We start from the raw sequence: 21,967 nt of genomic DNA on the forward strand, positions 1-21,967 counted from the left end.
CAGGACAGTCTGTGCAGCGTGTCCACACTGTTCTGTTAGGAGGATTAGCAGTTTGCCTGGAGTCCTCTTCCCATGAAGGAGGGAAGAGCATGGGAAAAAGGTTCCACTCTGTGACCTGAATACTGGGGTTCAGTGCATTTAAAAAAAAAAAAAAAAAAAAAAAAAACAGACTCACAAAATCTCAAAATAGCAATGCTTCCAAATCCAGACAGCACCTTGGAACTCAGGTCACCAAGTGAGACTGACAGAACCAGGGCAATAGCCAAAAGCAGAAGGACCTACTTCTGCAACGGACACTAGCAAGTGCTGGTGGGTAATGAGACATCTACACAGAGCCGCAGAAAAGCTGGAACCCGAGCCTGCTGAATGCACTTGAGGGGAGCACGATCCAGACAGAGGGAACAGATAATGAGTGTGTTTAAACTGTTTCCTGAGCAGCAAGCCATGGGCAGGCTGGGGCAGAGGGAGAGGGAGAACACAAAAACTGCCCTCCAAGCGCATAAAGCAATGTTTCTCAAGTCATGTCTAACTTGCAAATGCATTTGGAAAAAGGATAAAAAGGAAGGCTTTTAGAAGTGCTAAGTGGGGCTAGAGTGATGGCCCAAAGGTTAAGAGCACTGTCTGCTCTTCCAGAGGTCCTGAGTTCAATTCCCAGCAACCACATGGTGGCTCACAAGCGTCTATAGTGAGATCTGGTGCCCTCCTCTGGTGCACTGGCACACATGCAGGCAGAATATTGTATACATATTAAATAAATAAATAAATCTTAAAAAAAAGAAGTGGTAAGTGTACTGATAGTGACTATCATCAGGCTAGGCAAAGTTTAAAGATAATACAGCAGCTTTGGGCAAGAAAGAGGTGCACTTGCACACCATTGATGAAAGCACCAAATCTAATCACTGGCACAATGAGCCAACAATTGCACTTGTGTTTGTGGGCACAAGAATTAAATGCACATCTCCTATGTAATACGCTTCATATCTGCGATACATACATACAGGAAAGGCCTTCACACAATGTGCAACATGAGATAAAATTAACATGATCAAAACTATACTATTAAGCGGGGAAGAAAAGGCATCCTAGCAAACTCAGCACCTAGCTCGGCAGAGCCACACTCGGCACAGCAGGTACATGTACTAGCACATAGTAAGCTCTGAAGCCTCTTACACAGGTCACTATTCAAGCTGAAGTGACAGAGGGAAGAAACATCAGAGACGCCTGATGTGCCTGAGTTTACTAAGTTTGGTAAATGAAAACGGCACATCCCATCGATGTTTTTCTAAGCCCTTTACTTTAGCGTATCACAGAACAAGAACTTCCTAGCATCAGATGGGGAGGTGTGGAGAAGTCTTGGGGGAACTTTGTTCTCACTACCTGGCACCAGGCTTACTGTGGTAAGCATGGAGGATATATATTATGAACTAGTAGCGCACAGCTACTTCTTTTACTCTGTACAAAGTATACAGTTCTCTGAGTCCACCTTAATTAGGTCATCAACTCTAACAGTGGTTCTTATGTGAGAACAAGGAGCTTTGATTTTTCACAGTGAACTATACTTAAAGAAGCAGCAGCCAGCTGGAGAGATGGCTCAACAGTTGAAAGCACAGACTGCTCTTGAGAAAGACCTGGGTTTAATCCTTAGCACCTACTTGGCAGCCCACAACCACCTGCAAATCTAGCTCCAGGGATTAACTGCCCTCTTCTGATTCCATGAGTACTAGGATTGCATGTGGTGCACAGACACACACATAGGCAAAACATACAACACACGAAATAAAAAAATTAACAAAAAAGAAATCCAAAGCACCTGAAGGGTACCTACCTAGTCTTGGGCAAGTTTTAATTTCCCAAGGCTAACTACAATCTCCTCCATTTCCTATAGATTACATCAAAGTATTCATAAGCTAGCTAAGAACTCTACAGTTGACTGGAGATTTTATGTGAGAAGAGCAATAAGCTCAAAAGCATCCTTACGATACTCAAGGGAGCAAAAATTCATAATATCCCATCTACACTAAAATAGCATACTTACTTTTCTTCTAACTAGGCTCGGTAGGTTTTCATTAGTATTCACTGCAGGGAACAAAGATTCATCGACATGAGCTCCAGCCATTCTGCATCTGTAGAACGAAGTCAAGGCAATCCAGTGAGTAACTGTCTTTACTATATACACACAACATGAAAACTGCATTATGTGTCAGGCAGAAGGCTCAAAGTTAATGTTTTTGCAATAATATATATACACATATACATACATATAATGCAAAATACAAGTCAATAAATATTCGATTTTCCAAAGTCTTCTTTACATGGTCTTCTCTTTCCAGTGCAAAAGCAGAAGAGAGTCAGTCATATTAGTACATGCCTATAATCCAAGCACTTGGGGAGATGATTTTCAAGAATGCCCCAAGTGATTGACAGAATGTTAGGGTGTTTGTATAGCAAGTGTGACACACTGGGTTCAATCCCAAGCCCTGCCAAAACAAAATCAGCACCCCCTCCCTTTACTCCCTACAATGTTGATGCAGAAACCATCGAGCTAGAGAGATAGGGCACTCTGCTGAGACACAACCAGGAGTTAGATATATATCCAGGCTGATGGACTCAGGATCAAAAAGCTGTGGAGACAGTGGCTGGTATGTCACACACCAGAGCAAGCCTGAAGGTGACATTATTCATGGGTACCCTGGAAGCAATACCAAGAAGGAAGTACCATCCAAACCCCACAGGTGACCAAGAACACTGAAAATTTTCTGCCCAGTTCAGAACCAAGAAACCACTGGCTTGCTCTAAAACTAGGAGACCATGGAAGCAGAGAGGAACAGAGGTAGCCAGAACCCAGGTATTAAGAACAAATCAGCCAACACGGCAAACAATGGCATAGGTATGGTCACCCTAGTACCTTGCACATAACCTGGACTAAACCAGAGGGGCAGTGTCACCAGCCAGCCAGCACATGTGGAACAATGACATGGAAATTTCCCAACAGAAACATTCCTACCAGAGTTTGGGAAGACACAGGAAGGTGTGACATCTCCTGGCAGAAGTGCAGAAACTCAATCCCAAAGGTACTCTTTTGAACTCTCTGGGCACTGGATACCCACATATCTGGTTGAAAAGCTTGAATCATAACAAGCTGCACATTGTCTTTCTTCAGTAGTCTGCTACATGAAACACCACATGGGGAAAGGAGCTCTACCCACCAAGGTAGAAATATTGACAGATACGATGATAATTTTAACATGACTTTCTCTTTGTCTTTTTCAATTTTCATTCTTGCATAAATATCTTTTTACACTTACTTTTATTTTATTTTATGGGTATAAACATTTGTCTGCATGTTTATCTGTGCACCATTTGTTTGCCTTGTATCCATAGATACAGAGACAATTGTGAGCTGCCTTGTGGATACTGGAAATTGAACCTAGTTCCTCCATACGAAAAGTCAGTGGTCTTAACCTCTCCAGCCTGCATAATTTGTCTTAATGGTCTTGTATGGATTTTGGTATTACTTGATTGTAATGGTTCTACATATAGCCTGGTCGCTCTTCTTATTCCTATCGCGTTTCTTCTCTCTTCTCTATCCCCTCCACTTTCTACCTAACTTTAACCTGTAGCTGTACTAATCTCTCTACTGTAGAACCTAGCAGTAACCAGGTTTCTCCTTTCCATCTACTTTTCACTCATTATCTTCCCTCATTTAATCTAATTCTCATCCCTATCCTTACTCCTCAGTCTATTTCCCTTTCCATTCCTGACCTTAGTAACTAGTGTCTTTATATCTACCATACTATCCCAGCTTTACTATTCCTGAATAACTGCAGTTAGAGAAATGACTAAGTATTACAATGTGTGTGGTGAGCCTCTCCAGAACTTGTGGCTGTTTCTACCTATCTATAGGTAGTTCATGATCCAAATCCCCCAATCCATTAGGAAGGAATGACACCTCCATCTTATTACAAGCCACTCCCACTTGAGCATGCAAATACTGCAAGTGAAAGGATACAAACAATAAAGCCAGATATGCCGCTGTCTCACACTGTTTGTTAATCCCAGCTCTCAGTGAGATCATGGTCAGCCAGAGTTACATGATGAGAACTTGTCTCAAAAGAAGTCTTGAAATTTTACCAAGAGAAGTAAATACAAAGGACACAAATAGGAGAGGAAGAATTCAGTGTTCTTATTTGTAAAAGGTATGATCCTATACCCAAGGGGCCAGAAAGCTTCCATCCACCATGAAACTGCTGATAAACACTGCCAGCAAAGTAGCAGATACAAAATCAACATTTAAAACAAGTCAGTAACTTTCCTATACACCACCACTGCACTGAGAAAGATGAGGCAGATAATCATAGTTAGGATAAACCATCCCACAAAGATTTCTGGTCCCATGAGGACTTTATGCCATGCTCAAAAGCCAGCCTCCTATGCTTGTGGGCTCTAAGAAGAGATGGGTGGGGAGGGGGTATCACAAGACAGGCCACTGAAAGAATAATTTCCAAGGATGAGAGAGTAACCAAGGGCACTGTAGTACTAGGGTAGGAGCCACTGAAGGTTCACAGGAACCGTGCAGGCACAAGAGGGCTGGGGACATAGCTGAGCTACTTTGTTTTTGACCTTTGGGTAAAACAACAGAAAGAAAACAAAAAGGACACAGACCAACAAAAAACAAGGAGCAGATAAGAACTGCCTGAGGAAGGTAAACAAACAAACAAACAAAAAAGGAAAGCCCCAGCCCAGCATAGCTGCAGAAGTCAAGGACTCCAGTTTCTCTCTAGCCTACAAAGTCAGGGGCAGGACAGACAAGTAGGGGAACAGGTCTGGACATGGGTTAGAAACGCACACTCCCCTACCACCAGGATGGAGGCCCGAGGTCCACGTGAGACAAATGTGAGACAACTGGAAAAACACAGGGATGGCAGGCAGCGCTCAGGGAAGGGAAGAGCTACACCATGACAAGAACTGAGCCAACTACCTACTTCCTATTAGGACTGGAAGCAAGGCCAGTGGCTTAACAAAATTCATCATGTACACTGGCGTAAAAGAAAAAGTACATTTGTGTGCAAGGAATGCATAAGTGTTTGTGGGAGCAGGACACCCTGAGGGAGACTGGTTAAAAACACATTTCCTGTGGCTGAAGAAATGGCTCATTACTGTTCTTGCAGAGGAACTGGGCATGCTGACTCAAACCATCAAACCATCTGCAACTATAGTTGAAGGGATCTGATGCCTTCTTTGGCCTCTATGGTCACTGCATGCATGTGCTAGACATACATACAAGCAGGCATTCACACATAAATAAAAATAAACAAATCTTAAAACAAACACTAGTTAATGTCCACAAAGGGCCTCCAGGCACAGCTCTGGAAATTATTTAGGTTAAGGCTAACCCCTGAGAATGTCCTTGACGAATTATCTTGACTACAGCTTAGTTATGGATCTTGGACTCAGAAAATGGGGAGGCGCTGAGCACTAGCATGTATGTGTCATGGCTCTCTGCTCTTGGGACATAATAGAACCAATTCACTCATCCCTCCACTGCTATGACCTGACTGCTCCGATGGACCACAACCTGGAATTGTGAGTTCAGCAAACCTTTTCTCTTTAAATTGCTTTTGTCAGGGTATTTTTGTCACAGCAAAGGAAAAGCACCTAAGCTACACCCGAAATTCTGCTTGAGGCTTTTCCTTGTTTGTGCATATGTGTATGTGCATGTATTCATCCATACAATCATTATTTGATCAGAAAAAGGAAGAAAATAAAAACGTGATGGAACTTGCAAGAAGCACTTATACAAAATGCCCAGAACTGGAAAATACAAAGGCAGAAAGTACATTAGCAGTTGCTGAGGCTTTACGCATGGGGAGTGATAGCTAAAGGGTACAGGCTGCAGTTCAAGGTACATGTACTTTAAAATTGTGGAGATGGCTGCACAGCTCTTTGAGTATGTTTAAAAGCAGCGAACTGTATACTTTAACTGAGAAAATTGTATGGTATGTAAATTAGAACCTGAGAGACTGCTATATATCCACTCTAAACAACTAAATTCAAATGATAGACAAATCCCAAGTGTGGGTGAAGGCATGGAACAAAAGAACGCTCACACTGCTGTAGGAACATAAAACCATGCCGCCACCTTGTTTGGGTAATAAACCACGAGAAATGAAAACACAGAAAGGCACAAACACAAATCTCCATAACAACTTCATTCATAGTAACCAAAAATGGAAAACTGTTCAAATTTCCATCACTGGCAAAGCACCGTGGTATGTACATGCAATAGATACTACTTGGCTAAACAAATGAAAGGAAACTATTGCTGCATAAAACATGGAGAAATCTCTAAAACATCACACTGAGTGAAGGAAACCAAGCAGTACATTCTAGCAGAGTCTATCTATCTGAAATCCACAGCAAAGAAACTGGCTTCTGGCTTCAGAATCTAGATAGGAGGCCGCTCTGGGGTGAGGGAGAGGCAGAAGGAGGCTAACTGCAAAGGGCAGGCACTATTCGGGGGTTATAAGTCCCCTATATTTTGAATTTGGTGGCTATGACAAACACATTGATCTGTGAACTCAAATGGATATATTTTGAGACAGGTCTCACAATGTACCCCAGGCTGTTTGGAACTAGTTATAAAGGCTAATCTGGCCGTGAATTCTCAGTGACCCTCCTGTCTCAGCCTCCCATATGCTAGTGTTACAGACATGAGCCACCACTCTTAGTTTCAGCTATACTTTTACAAACCTGGTTTTAAGAAACAAACCCATCATTTAAGCCTACAGAAGCCCATAGCTTCAGAATAGTCTTAACAGAAGAGCTGGGTGTACTGACCTCAACGCTGGGGAGGCAAAAGACTGCTCAACCTGAAGGTCAGCCTGAGCTACAGCTGCATGGTGAAATGAGAGAAGGTGGGAGATGAAAGGGAAAAAAAAACTGAAACAAACAAGAAAAGCCAGCAAGAACAGTGAAAGATGAGCATGAGGGAAATGTCTCTTATGTGTCTCTTTTCTATTCCGTTATGAGTTTAAGAGTAGTTTTACCAGCTTGCTCTGCTGAAGACCACAAGGAGGGAGACAGCTGGGACTCATCTGAACAGAAGAGCAAGTGACCTGGAGATCCTTCAGGTTTACAAAAGTTGTTTAGCTCACAGACTAGTTGCCCAGGTTTATAAAATTACTAAACATTGTTTATAGCTGGTGGTTTGGGGAAAGCCTTGATTCCTACCAACAAACTGTGTGACTGACCAAGGTGATATAGTTGTAGAAGACACATTTTGTCCAACGTTACAATAAAGCATCTCAATAATTCACCAATCAATCAGAGTGACAGGGTGTAAAAGCTCAGGTTCAGAATTCAGTTAGTTCCCACTTGAAATGAAACACAATGTGTAACATAAATCTAGGCATAGGACTTGCATGTCACATTTGTGTTAAGGTAAAAACTTGCACTAAACTAGGCATGGTTAAACACATTTTTAATCTCAGCACATGGGAGGCAGAGGTAGGTGTATTTTTGTGCGTTCAAGGACAGCCTGATCTATTCTAGTGAGTTTCTAGCCAGCTCAGGCTACAAACTGAGACCTTGTCTCGGAGATGGATCAGCAGTTAAGGGAATGTAATGTTTTTTCAGAGGACTATAGTCTGATTCCCAGACTACATGTCAGGCAGGTCACAACCAGCTCTAACTCCAATTCCAAGGAGATCTGATGCCTCAGGTCTCCCTGGATAACTCATGAGCATGTATACACAGAGACAAAATTAAAACTAATTAAACAAACTCTAGCAATAACAAAAGTCCTCACATTTATCTAGCACTCCATCAACATAATTAACAGAAAATGCTTCCTATTAGATTTCTATTAGTTTGCATTTCAGAAATGCAAATTGGTAACGTTAGTACTCCATCTAGTGGCCAAGAAGAATGTTTCAAGACAGCACTGAGAGCTAACCATCTATAGCTATTTCAGAGCTGGGGGAGGCCACAGCCGCTTCCTTCCCACTAGGAAAGTTTCTTCATGAGGGACCCGTCACTTCCCACTTCCTCACCTGGGCCAGCCATGCTATTCCTTCACTTCCGCCAAACTGCTGACTTTCACCCCCACACCAGTCAATGAGCTGCCTAAGCAGCAGTGCACAATTCTTCAATGTAGACATACCGCATTAGGTACTGAGGGGTTGAACAGGGAAGGGCAGCCGTGTCTGAAAATTGAGCTGGCTGAAAAGGAATCCCCCTGGGAAGAACACAGGAAGGAGGGTTTGAGGGTCTCTAAGCAGAGAAAACACAAGTGGATCTGAACTGGGGCCTGAGCTCTGGGCACTGAACCCAGGTTGTACCCAGTGAGGGGCAGTACAGAGCAGAGCAGCTGCACACTGGCTTCCATCTTTGCCCAGGCTGGCTCCAGAGCCTCAAGTGTTGCAGGACACAGGATATAATATACTGTTGGACGTTACTGAACTAGGTGCCAAAAAACAAAAACAAACAAACAAACAAAAAAAGCCATTGCAATTGTGTAATTACGAAAAGGAAGGGCACTTGGGAAAATAGCATAGTGTGCTGCTAAGCCACCTGAAGTTCGCCAGCACCATCTTTCCCACGCTGCATTAGATGTCAAGTTGCTTTATAACTTCTGTAAGTCCAATGCATCCTACAGTTCAGCCTCCTCTTCCAAGAGGACAATGAGCCTGAACCAGAGGATGCACTCATTAGAAGCATGTGGAGACTTTGCGAAGGGCAGCCAGAGGACTCTCATGGGCCTGCACTGCTGAGCACAGCTACCACACACTGCTCCAGAGAGATGAGTGGCCACTGCGGGTTTTTCACAACTCCCCTTCCTTGCACCACCACCTGCTTGCCAGCCACACTGACCCCCAAGGACCCTAACCCTCCCCAGGCTGAGGCCCTGGCCCTGCAACAGTCTTAGAGCTCCTTTAACAGGCTGATCACAGCTGACTGAGGCATTTCAATGCTTTTTCTGTTAGTGAGGGATTTAAATTTTTAACTCTTGATCAACTTCTTCAGAAAACTCAACCAACAGACGAGAGCCAGGTTGATCTTTAATTATTCTGTCTTCATCATTTGTTTCCTCGGATATAACAGTTTCTGTTGTCTAAAGGGAAAGGCATTTTCACCGGAGACTGTTGCAATCTGAGGCGCTGTGTCCAACAGAGCTAGAGCCCACACACACATGATCACTGTCAGTGAAAAGCTTGTGACTCTGGGCAGCTAAAAGAGAAGCCAGACTGGTGGTCAGCATAACAGAGGTCAGCTCAGCCTCTTAAAATTAGGAAGAAAATGGGAATAAAAACAATACTTTTAACTTACAAATGAAGATGTATCTTTTTATATTACTTGAAAGGGTAGAAATTAAGGCATTCTTTCTAGGAAAATTTGGCAGCATATACCACAAAATAAAATGGGCTAGCCCTTTTGAGCTAAAAACTCCATTTCTGGCATTTAAATAAAAATGTACAGAACAGTAATATATACAAAGGTTTGATGTCACACTGATTCTGATTGGAAAAAGGACATCAAATAAAAATGTCACATCAGACCAGTTATACTATTTCCTGCCCCTCTATTACATAAGGCTTTTTTTTCCCCTTGCCTCACACATCCAGTTGGGAAGGCTGGGATTATTATCAAACTTGGGGATCACAACCTGTGCCGCAAGTCAGGTCTGCCACCCAAACTGATAGATCAATTAAAAGAGACAAACAGAAAAGCAGAAAACAGGGGCTGGAGAGATGGCTCAAACGTTAAGAGCACTGGCTGCTCTTCAAGAGGCACTGAGTTCAATTCCCAGCACCCACATGGTCACAACCATCTGTAATGATATCTGGTGTTCTCTTCTGGCCTGCAGGAGGGGGGAAAAAAAAGCAGAAAATAGATTTACTCAATGTCTAAATATTTTCTGCTGCACTAAGTAGAGGTAAAAAGCAGTTAGGCCACACAGCATACCTTTAATTCCAGTTCTCTGTGAGTTCAAGGCCAGCCTGGTCTACAATGCTAGTGCCAGGCCACACAGGGCCACACAAAGAAACCCTGTGTCAAAAACCAACAATAAAACCCCTAAAAACAAACAAACAAACAAAAACAAAAAAGGTACTGGCCAGCTAAAGTGGAAAAGGGAAATGTCCTTGTAATAAAATGACTACAGCAGCAGTGGGGAACATTCACCTTTGTCCTCCGCCTGGAGTCAGCTCACTGTGAAAGGCAGATACCCCAAAGGCATCTTAATCCCATTGAAAAGATGGTTTCTAGAGCCATTGTTGGAAATTAGCTAATATTGTGTGCTTATATCCAGACTTTCAATTACCTTTATCTTTTTTCCAATTTTATTAATGGGGGGGAGGGTTAATGCACATATGCAAATCAGAGGACAACTAGCAGGGGTCTGTGCTCTCCTACCACCACATGGGTTCTGGGAATGAAGGTCGGGTCATCAGGCTTGGTGCCCACTGTCCTTACAAGCTGACCCATCTCAAAGGTCCACATTTTTCCTTCATCTTTTATTCCACTTACAAAACTGGAAGTACCTTTATGCATTCCTGTTTATGTCCACACATAACTAGATTTTACTCTTTAACAATACATACAGACATTTAGTTAAATATATCCTAGAACAAGCTTAAGATGTTTGTACATGGAAACTGGTTCCACCTTTTACAAACATGGATATGTAGGTTCACCGTGTGTGTGCATTCTCACAGAGGTAATGAGAGGCCATTGGACTCCCTGAAACTGGAGCTATGGATGATTTGGGGCTACCATGTGGGTGCTGGAAACTGAACCTGGGTCCTCTGAAAGAACAACTTGTGTCCTTAACACTGAGCCATAGCTCCAGCCCTTGTCACACTGTTTTAATATAAAGTGACACTTTCTATGGCAGAGGTAATGGCTAGGTTGGCAGAGTATTCACCTAGTATGCAGAGAGTCCTGGATTGATCCCTAGTATTGTATAAAGTGTGTCTTTAATCCTGATTTGGGGGTCATAACCTGTGTCCCAAGCCAAGTCTGGCAACCTGAACTCAATATGCCAATTAAAAGAGGCAAATTCTAGCCGGGTGCAGTGGTGCATGTCTGTAATTCTAGAACTCAGGGAGGAAGAGGCAGGCAGATTTCTGTGAATTTGAGGACAGCCAGGTCTACAAAGTGAGTCCAGGACAGCCAAGCCTACACAGAGAAACCCTGCCTCAAAAATAAATAAATAGATAGATAGATAGATAGATAGATAGATAGATAGATAGATAAAAACAGAGAAAAACAAAACAGAAAATAGGCAAATTCCTGTCCCTAGAGGCACTGCAGGTGTGGCTACTGTGTCACATGTGCGTCAATAGGTGGCAGAGAGGAGAGAGGCTGTGTCTGTGCTCAGGGTTCTGACCAATGAACATCTGAGTGATTAGTAGCCTGACATTCCCTGGAGCCTGAGACAGCCACCAGTCTGGGGCCAGGCAGGCCTGGATGGGCTCCCAGGACAGGGTGCAAGCCAGAGACTAGAGAAACCCCACCTGGGACCACAGGCCCTGGGCAACAATGAGCCTGAGACAGACAACCCCAAAGGGCCATTGGGGAGGGCCGGGAGAGAAGCAAGTCCAAGATGACCACCAGAACAACCAACAGACAAGTGCCATGGGGCCAGGACAGGGAGCTACCCTGAGATAACCACCTGTTTGCCAACTAGGCCAAGTGGGCAGACCATTATGGGCAGACTAGTGCCACAATGTAAGACATAGCACTCCTGAGACCACTCTTGTGATGAGCCTAGACACATATAGAACCTAGGCACCAGTAAGAGGAACAAGTAAGTAGTGGAGAAATGGAAGAAAAAGAGAAACACGAAGATGGTGTCACAATGAAGAGAAGAACTGGAAACTCGAGGGTAATGAGGAACAGCCTGATGTGAGTAGCCGGTGATGCTACCTGTGACCACGTTGGGGTCCTGGCCTGTTTCCACTGGAGGCCACACCTGGGTCTGTGGCCCTGGAACAGCAGGGATCTATTACCACCAAAGGCCAGGCAGATACCCCTGGTCTGGGCTACCTCCCGGAGACATACTGATGTCTTAGGGCCCTGCACCTTGCCTGGGCAGCAGGGTAGAGATGGCTCTGGTTGCAGAGGTTGCTGGTGAGCCAGCCCCAAGGGTGTGAGAGCAGAAGAGCTGGTGGGCTGACTAGCACAGATACCTTTCAGTCCAGATCCAGGGCTTTGAATTGACCCAACACAACATCTACCCCATTGATGAACTGCTAGAGTGCATGAAGGGGCCAGTCCTGCAGATACAAAACTACAGGATCTCCATGACACTTGGCAACAACAGGATTATCTGAGAGGATCCCAGTACTGATAGAGTAGCAGAAGCCAGAGACTTCATACCAGACCAATGAGTCATTACAGTGAACATTTGCAAGCAATTAAGCCAGTCCTGATGAGACCTAATAGGCTAGGGTCAGATGGAGGGGAGAAGGACCTCTAGACAGTGGCATGGGAGGAGAGGCGGGAAGGAGGGTGGGATTTGGAGGGAATGACGGAGGGGGCTACAGCTGGGATACAAAGTGAATAAACTGTAATTAATATAAAATTAAATAAATAAAGAGAACACTCATCTGCAACCCTGATCACTGGCCATGAATTCAAGACTGTACACGTCATAGTCCTCAGGGGAACATCTAAGTTATTCTGCTGAATGGTATAGTATTAAACTGCTTCCTAAGCTCCATACCTCTATATTAGTGCATATTTCATCACTCATCAAAGATACATCTTTGATGATGTGTCTTTTTGCTCTAATAAATGATGATTTATAAAAGATCTTCAATTAGTCCTGATGCAAAGAATTAACGAGTGTGGAGGTCTCAGCTTTAAATAGAACATATCATACACCCTTGCTGAACACTCAAGGATCCTGAGGGAAGAACAGAAAGATTGTGAGAATGCTACAGTAAAACATAATTTGCTGGAAATGATGTAGCATTGCATACATGGATTCATCGTGCCTGTGAGTATCTGAACAGGAAATTATGGGAAGAAAAAGTGTAATGAGGAGATGGGAGGAATTGGAAGGGGTGGGATGAGTATCAGATTGACTAAAATACAGATATATGAATTTCCAACTAAATTATTATTGTATAAACTTCTTAAATTTGCCATTTACATGTAAAATGATATCTAATTTAGTTTTGATCTGTATTGTATTGATTCCTACTTTCACTATACTTTTATGTAGAAGAGGTTTCAGTAAGGCTTAGTTGTTTGGTCTTTTATCATTTTGTATGTTGTTAATATGGTATTTTTTGCAAATACACTTTTTCAAACTGAGAAATTTTACAATGTTCCAAGTTTTCTAAGAGTTACTTTAATTGGTTTTAAATACTAAATAGCATCACAAGCATTTATTGAAACAGAACTTTTCTTTTATGCTCTGTGAACTTAGTTATTGAGTTGGCATACAATATTAAGCAAACCTTCCATTACTGATGTAAATCTGTTACTATATATGATCCCTGTGTATTGATAGATTCAGCTTGCTCCTATGTTTAAGGGCTTTTGTCTTTGCAGTCATAGTCTGTTTTGTGTTGCCTTTGGTATTTTCTCTCTAGGTGTTCATCAATGCTGTGACGAAATTAAGAGAAAACTTTTTTCCTAGTAGTATTTACACTATCAAATGATTTTTAAATACTGATGAATTTCTAGTGTGAAGTACTTGGTTTCTCAGGTTTCCCTATGAGAATATTTGCATCTAAAGTTCCATTTTAAAAGAAATACACTTTTTCATTATTATTTAAAAAAAAAAAGTGTAGACAAAAGGGTACACTATGGGATACACTGTCACAGATTCCACAATGAGATTTTTTTACCTCTTTTCAGGGGGAGGTTACAAGGATGGTGGGCAGATATGAGGGGACAGGGAGTTGAGTGAGATTGGGGTACATGATGTGAAATTCACAATGAAACAAGAGACAAAAAATAAAAGTCAAATTAATATTGGGAAGCACAGACACACTCACACACAAATACATAAATAGTAATAAAAAATTTTTAAAGGTAAGGGTAATTTAGAGTCTGGATTAAACCCATAATATTAACCAATTTTCAATAACGGCTCCAAAAACCATAGCGGTGTTGGGGCACCTACCTTCCCATATGCGAAACAACAAAAGTAGAACCTTCCCTTATCACACACAAACACTCATTCAGAGTAGATGGCAGTCTTAAATGTAGCACACAAATCACTAAGACCCTTAAAAGGAAAGAGATATGAACCCTTTGCTCTGGATTAGGCAATGGTTTCTTGAAGGTGACATTCAAAGCACAAGCACCAATACCAACAAAATAATCACAAAAAGTTGCTATGTCAAAGAAATAAAACTAAAAAAGTGAAGAGAAATGCATAAAATGAGAAAATCAAGGTTTGCAAATAACATGTATTATAAAACTTGTATCTCCAGAACACATAAAGAATTTCAAAAGTAGGCTTTGGTGTAGCCTGGTAGTTATCAGCAGAGGGAATGCCGTGAGAACACAGAAAGATGGCTACATACAGGCCAAGGATGCCTCAAACACCTGAGATCCTCAGCTTCCAGGGCTCCTACAATGCAAGTCTACAGCACTTTGTTAGCAGCAACAGGAGCTGACAAAACAGTGTTGTCACATTCTCCATGACAACTACTTACTTTTCAACCCAGAGGACAGATACCAGCTTTGCCCCTGTCTTTTGGGCTTTGTCCCAGGTGCTCTGATATCCATCTTTGAAGATCACATGGGTCACTTGCTTGTTGAAAGTTTTTGAAACCTGTGGACAAAATGAAAAAACCAAATACTCATTATATTCATAATTATAGTCATAATTTCTTAAAGTGATCAAAAAGAACACTGTTCAAAATTTGTCAAAATGAAATGATCAAAAACCCTTACCCCAGAATTTCACTTCTTAGAATGCACCAGAAAAGTAGTGTGGTAAGTGTGGAATGATGTTTGAAAACACACCTGCTTTTGCCTAGCACGGGTGTATACAACTTTAATCCCAGCACCCAGCACTCAGGAGGCAGAGGCAGGAGCATCTCTGAGTTTGAGGTCAGCCTGGTCTACATAGAGTCCCAGGACAGCCAGAGCTACCTAGTGAGACCCTGTTTGAATCTCTCCCTACCAAGCTACACCTGCTGCAGTTAGAACGAGGATTAGCATTCAGGCAACCCTTACCCCCAACCCCAATAAAGTGTCTGTTTATGTCACCTTTGCTCCCCTCAATAAAGCTTCCAAGCACAGAACAGAGTAGGAATCCTTTGAGTATAAAGTGGACAGGAGAGAAGAAACCAGGAGAAGCCTCTGATGATCAAGGGGTATGCAAAGAAGAACAGACAGTTAAGAACACTTGCTCTTCTTGTAAAGGAATACGAAAGCAAATACCAAAAGGAAGAGATTAAAAGCAAGTCTGGTGACAAGACTTGGTGGATACAGGAAAGCACCTGCACCGTCAAGCCTCATGACCTAAGTGTGTTCCCCAAGCCTGCTCAGACTGATGGTATGGCGCTCTTGCTTCCCAACCACACATTTCAAGTTTTTTAAAAAAAAATAATTGCCTTTCGAAAACAGAAGAGACTGGGGACCTAGTTCAGCTATAGTGTAGTTGCCTAGAATGTGTGAGGCCAGGAAATCTCTCCCAGCACAAAAGGAGAATAAAGCAAAGGACAACTGGCTTCTCTTAAGTTTCACAGCCACATAGAGCAGTAGTTTTCAGACAGTGCACAGGTGTTACTTTTGTAAACAGCCATTCCCAAGGCAATCAGAAAGAGCCCAGTCTAGCACCTGGGGCTGTTTTCCCCAAGGCTTCCATTAAAATCCCAGACAAATAAGCAGCACCTCTAAATATCTTTCAGGAAGAGTGCTGGATACTTAGTACAAGCCTTAGAACAGAGGAGAACCTGATAAAATCCCACATCTTGGACAGAGCTGACACATGTTACATCTAGACACAGGCATGAACCACAATTTATATATACTGGCCCTCCTAAAATAACACTCCACTTGGAGCCCCACAGGTCAGTGTAACAAAACATGCCGTGTCTCTTCAATAAAAAGTAGGGTGACCGCCTAGACAGAAGGTCCCTGGTTTATCACGGCTTTACTTAGGACTGTTTTATTCTGAAGTGCTAGGAGAGTGATAAATAGTTAGAAGAAATGGTGTTTTGTTCTGGCTGGTTAAGAACTGTAGGATACACATCATATCTCATGATGCAAAGAAGAGCAACTCTCAGCCAGTCCCAAGAGCCTCCATTCCACACACACTCAGCTCTGTGCGTATCAATTACATTTTAATACAGTACTATGCTGTGTGTATTAAAAGCATTTTCAATTTACAGAAAAATTTTTTTAAACAACATGTATTTTAGATTCTTAATTCCATTGCAGGTGGCGGGACATCTGTTCAGATTCCTCTACTCTCAGCCTTTGACCTGACTTCACAGGGTTTAGGAGGCCTAAACAAGGCCTGTACTGCTCTAATACTACCTTACTGCACCCTAATCCTCATCCTGCCTTGAGTTACCCTGTCACCCATTTATCCATTTCATTTAGCCTGTCAGTGAACATCTCCTGAATGCCAATAAGCAAGTAAGCACACTTTTGTTCAAAGCAAAACTCTCCATCAGAGCAGTCTATGTTCCGTTGTCTCTATTTCTTCCAATGCAGGATTCTCAGACTCTCCTTGAACGCCATTACCTCTATAATGGGAAAGTGAACTAAGGTAACGACCTCACAGGTTTCAAACCTCAAGAATATCTTACCTTTCTTCGGTTGTTCTGAACACTCCTCTTTTAAATTCTTCCATACTTGTTTTCAATATTCTCCTTACAATTTTTCTCTCTCTTGACTCCTAAATTGATGGTCAGGCCATCACTGGTCTTTAAATATTCAAAAGACTTCACCTCTTCCTTCAGCACTCTTCACTCTAACCAGAATCTGAGTATGGTGCTATCCTCTCCTGACCTCTGAGATCTTGACCCCTATGTCACTGTCTGTAGCTGTGACTGCCTCAAGCTCCAATCATGAACAATCCATGTCTGTGAGATGTTTCCAGTATGCCTAAAGTCATAATCTTCCCTTAGAAACCTGCTCATTTTGAAACTTTACTCTTCTGAGTCCAAGTACCAGCCCACACAGAACCAATGCCCGACTCACGTTTCCCACTAGACTCCTCCTCATAAATGCCTTCAAGGTCATCTGCTCTGTAAGCACAACTGTCCAACTCATATTTTGTTTGTCCCCTACCACTCACTCACTGCCAGGTCCCCCATGTTCTAAGGAATAGCTCCCCTAACAAGAAAACACCAGCGCTATTAATCATTTTGATATTAATTTCTTACCGTTGCTCCCATATCCTCAAGTTGTTTTGTAAATGTCTTTGAGTAATTCTCTGTCCCTTTGGAAGACCATACTTCAACATAGGCCACAATATCTGAAAATAAGCAAGATATTAGCAGAAACTACACTCTGATAATTGCGCCCCCGACAGGTTTTTCTCTTGTTCTGTTTATGTTAGAAAATCAATGAAAATTTCTATTAGGAATCTATTCAAAATATTATCACTGCTATTTTGGTGGTATTTTAAATCTTCCTAATCCAGGCTTAATTATCCTGGATTACGCTTTCTGTAAAGAAACAGTAATTATTCCAGGCTTTCCAGGCCAGGCTATCTTCCAACAACACAATTTAATGGCCATGATATCAACAGTGCGTTGACAAGCTAATATAATAAGGTCTAATAACTTTTTTCATGGAGCTTATCATATTAGCACATGCCTGTAATCTTACCACTTAGAGTTAGAAGGTGGAGGTAAAGAGGGTAAAGAATTCTAGGCCAAAGCGCAGCAGTGGTAGAGCACACCTTTAATCCCAGCACTCAAGGCCAGCCTGCTCTACAGAGTTTCAGGACAGCCCAGGTTAGAGAAACCCATCCTAAAACAAACAAAAAAGAGTTCTAGACCAGCCTCAGCTACATAGAAAGATGGAGGCCAGCTTGGGCTGCAAGAGACTACATATAGCAATAGAAAAGGAAGTAGAAAGAAAGAGAATTTCATATAATTTTCACTTGCCATTTTTTTTCCATTTAAAATTTAAAATTAGAAGAAGATGAACTCAGTCCTCATATGAATAGATGAGCTCAGATGTCTGGGTAGGGAGGCTCCCCTATTCTTAGGAATAGGGGAGAGGGGATTCGGGAGGAGGAATGGTGCTATGAAGAGATGAGGGAGGGGGCCTATGACAGAGATGTAAATTGAATTAATAAAAAAATAGAAATAAAATTCGAAGAAGGGCTGGAATGTAGCCCAGTTGCTAGAGTGCTTATTTAACATGTACTAGGTCCTACTACAAGCATAAACCAGGCTTGAAAACTCACACCTATAATCCCAGTTCTAGGAAGGAGGATCAGAAATCTAAGGTCAGCCTCAGCTACATATGTACTAGGCTAGCATGGATTAGAGACTGTATCCAAAAAAAAAATTTTTTTGTCAGGTGGTGGTGGGATACATCTTTAATTCCAGCACTTGGGAGGCAGAGGCAGGTGGGATCTCTGTAAATTCGAGATCGGCCTGGTCTACAAAGTTAATCCAGGACAGTTGGGGCTACACAGAGAAAACCCTGTCTCAAAAAACCAAAAACAACAAAAATTCCAGGTGTCCCTCACTAAGTAATTTCGAGCTAATGACAGAGAAACACTTAAAAAAAAAAAAACAAAGCTCGAAGTCCTTAGTCATCAGGGAAATGCAAATCAAAACCCTCAGATTTCACTTTACACCCATCAGAATGGCTAAGATAAAAAATTTGGTACAATTAAAGAAGGTGAGCTAGAAGGAGGACCCTGGGTAAAGGGATCAAGCCTCACTCAGAAAGGCAAACAGGGCAGACATCAGAAGAGGGCGAAAACAGAGACTAGGGCAGGAGCCTACCACAGAGGGCCTCTGAAAGACTCTACCCAGCCAGGTTATCAAAGCAGATGCTGAGACTCATAGCCAAACTTTGGGCAGAGTGCTGGGAATCTTATGAAAGAAGGGGGAGATAGACTCCCTGGAGGAGACAGGAGCTCCACGAAGAGACCAACAGAACCAAAATATCTGGGCACAGGGGTCTTTTCTGACACTGATACCAAGGACTATGCATGGAGATAACCCAGAGCCCCTGAACAGATGTAGCCCATGGCAGCTCAGTGTCCAAGTGGGTTCCCTAGCAAGGGTAGCAGGGGCTGTCTCTGACATGAACTCAGTAGCTGGCTCTTTAACACGCCCCTTCTTCCCCCCCCCCCCCCCCCCCCCCCCCCCCCCCCGTGGGGACAGCCTTATCAGGGGCTACAGAGGAGGACATCGCAGCCAGTCTTGATGAGACCTGATAGGCTAGGTCAGATGAAAGGGAAGGAGGACCTCCCCTATCAGTGGACTGGGGGAGGGGCATGAGAGGAGAAGAGAGAGGGAGAGGGTGGGATTTCGAGGGGACGAGGGAGAGGGCTACAGCTGGGACACAAAGTAAATAAATTGTAATAAATTAAAAAATGTTATAAACCAATTCCAGGTGTCCCATTGCTAAGTAATTTCGAGCAAGGCAAAAGACCTGGTTTTGTTCACAAAATACTGTGGTATTATTATGAAAACAGTCACCTCTGGCTACAGAGTTGTGCGCACTGCTGGTCTGTTCTTTCAGCTCTACCACGCCAAGTCCCTCCACACAGACCTCTTTGCTCAAAGCCAAACTCTACACACATCAGTACACTCCTCAGTTTGTGAACGCAGGCTGAGACAGCAGATGCCCTGGAGGCTCACCCTGCCGCCCCCCTGCTAAGTAAAGGAGGAACAGGCCTCGACTCCCTTACCTAGAAACTGAACAAGTTGTTGGAGAGCTCCGCAAGTGTCAGCTCCACTCCGGCAGGACCCACCAAGAGGCCACTCCCATTATTACCAAATTATTACTTTTTCTGATCCCGGGCCCTAGAGGCGGGAGGCTCTCAGAAAGCTAAGATGGGACCCATCCTCCTGCCAGCTGTCCAGGGCTCACATAGGTGCCATGGCAGGGACTCCGGGGAGGTGAAGACCACATGATGAGCAGGTGTAGGGGAAGAGGGAGTGTCCACACAGGTGTTCAGAACCCAGGGTGAGGGAACTCCAGGGTGTGAGGCTGCCCGAGTCTGAGGGGACCCGGATGTGAGAGGACCTCCCCCCCGGGCCCTCCCCGGTGAATTAGACCTGAGACTTGAGCAGACCCCGGTGGCGGCCACGCGTCCCACAGCCCCCCACAACTGAGCGTGTCTCCTCACCTTTCAGGAAGGCGGCTCCAGCGCCTCCCGCGGCCTCCATGAACGAACCAGACACGGCTGGACCGAGCGTGCGCCTGCGGGGAGGCAGAAAGGTGCGCATGCGCGGGCCGCGGCCCCGGGGGTTCGCCGTCTCAGGGTTGGGGTGTGTGGAAGAACCGTGCTCTCCCCACTGCCCTCTCCGTGACACAGTGCAGCAAAGACCTTGAGCCCTCGTGGCGGCTCGGGCGCCGGCAACTGCGGGCGGCGCCCTGGCTGGAGTCTGTCCGCCGCCGGGCGGGCTTCGGGGCGCGCAGGTCAGGGCCGCGTCGCTCCTGCGGGCTGGGCCGCGGCCTCCTCCACACGGCGCCCGGTGACCCGGTAGGGGGACCCCGCTCCAGGCCCGCACCGTGCAGCCGGAGTACCGCTCCTGGAGCCTCTGAGTGTGCTCGGGTCTTCAAACCTCCCGCCAAAGAGGTTCTGAGTGGCAGAGCCGGAGACAGGCCCGCCTCGCCACGCAAGGGCTGCCGGGAAGGGGAGGAGGCCCTAGGCATTTGGGGAGGTTACCGGCCGGGAGGGTCCCGTCGGTCTGCTGATAAAGTTCTCATTTAGGCTCCTTAAGCACGGAGCGTTAAAGGCACCTTGTTTGTTTTGGTTAGACAGGATGTTTTTGGGTTTATAATTATTTATGTTACATGCCTGAGTATTTTCCCTGCATGCACTCGTGATTATCAACCACTGTCAGAGCAAATGCCCTTAACCATCTCTATAGCCCCTGGTTGGTTTTTTGGAGAGAGGGTCTTGCTTTCTATCTCAACACGCAGTAGTCCTCCCGACTACCCTTCCCAAGTGCTGAGATTACAGGCTGTTACCTCATCCAGCCCTACATCATATTTATTAAAAGATGAGACAAATGTATGCAATGTTCCTTTATCCATACTTCAGTCGTCCCCCGCCCCCTTGCTCCACCGTGAAGACCATAATCCTTTCACAAGCTTGAAAGCAGCACTACAAATTAGGCGGAATCTTATAACCAACCTAGACTTACAAAGCGATATTTATTAGGAGCATGCTTTGGAATTAGAGTGGACTTTTGGAAGTTTTTGTTGATCCTTGCCCCACTTTGCTAGCCTTCGAAGGCAATTTGTCCTTACTGTCTAAACTTTGCCCTCTGTCAGAAGATAAAATTTGCTGAGTGTGGTGATACACACCTGGGGGGGGGGGGCAAGGATTGGGAATTGGAAGCCACCCTTGACCACACAGAGACCCTATGTTTAAAAAAGAAAAAAAAAAAAAAGAAAAAAGTCAAAGGCCAGGTAATTAGCTACTATTGGGAATCCATGAATCAAAGCAGACTTTGCTCTCCCGATAGTGTGGGAGCTCTCTTTAGGCAGAGTCAGATTCGCAACAGAAATGGCTAACTGTGGTACCTATTAGCACACCAAAGCCTGCCTTCAGGCTCATTCAGTACCTGTGGCTCTTAGCTCTTCTCACCCCACCCCCTACTCTAAACTTCTCCAGTTCTGGGGCATCAGTTCCCTAAGCTTCTCACTCCTATATAATCCTGCCATTTCAGCCTCTTGCCCCTTTCTTGGTCCTCTCATTTGCTTTCCTCTCTTCTCTTCCTCTGTTTGTCCCCTTTTCCCCATCCTCTCTCATGGCCTAATCCACCCAGCTGTCCGTGCT

General features: G+C 44.0%; 1 protein-coding gene and 1 non-coding gene across 2 annotated transcripts in view; one reads left to right on the forward strand and one right to left on the reverse strand.

The window, feature by feature from the left end:
• The window catches only part of Mcph1 (microcephalin 1), a 195,804-nt gene extending 175,454 nt beyond the window's left edge, over positions 1-20,350 (reverse strand). The window contains exons 1-4 of the mRNA XM_055608491.1: positions 20,306-20,350; positions 17,367-17,458; positions 14,679-14,797; positions 2,036-2,123 (exon numbers count right to left, since the gene is read on the reverse strand). Of these exons, the coding sequence (XP_055464466.1) occupies positions 2,036-2,123; positions 14,679-14,797; positions 17,367-17,458; positions 20,306-20,345 (339 nt within the window). The 5' untranslated portion in view covers positions 20,346-20,350. The remainder of the gene's footprint in view (positions 1-2,035; positions 2,124-14,678; positions 14,798-17,366; positions 17,459-20,305) is intronic.
• On the forward strand, positions 11,292-11,423 carry LOC129677877 (small nucleolar RNA SNORA17). The gene has a single exon (XR_008720281.1). It is a non-coding gene; the product is annotated as a small nucleolar RNA SNORA17 (small nucleolar RNA).
• Positions 20,351-21,967: the final 1,617 nt, after the last annotated feature.

The sequence above is a fragment of the Psammomys obesus genome, unplaced genomic scaffold, assembly GCF_907164565.1.
Source record: "Psammomys obesus unplaced genomic scaffold, mPsaObe1.curated_primary_1811, whole genome shotgun sequence".
In the NCBI taxonomy this organism is placed as follows: domain Eukaryota; kingdom Metazoa; phylum Chordata; class Mammalia; order Rodentia; family Muridae; genus Psammomys; species Psammomys obesus.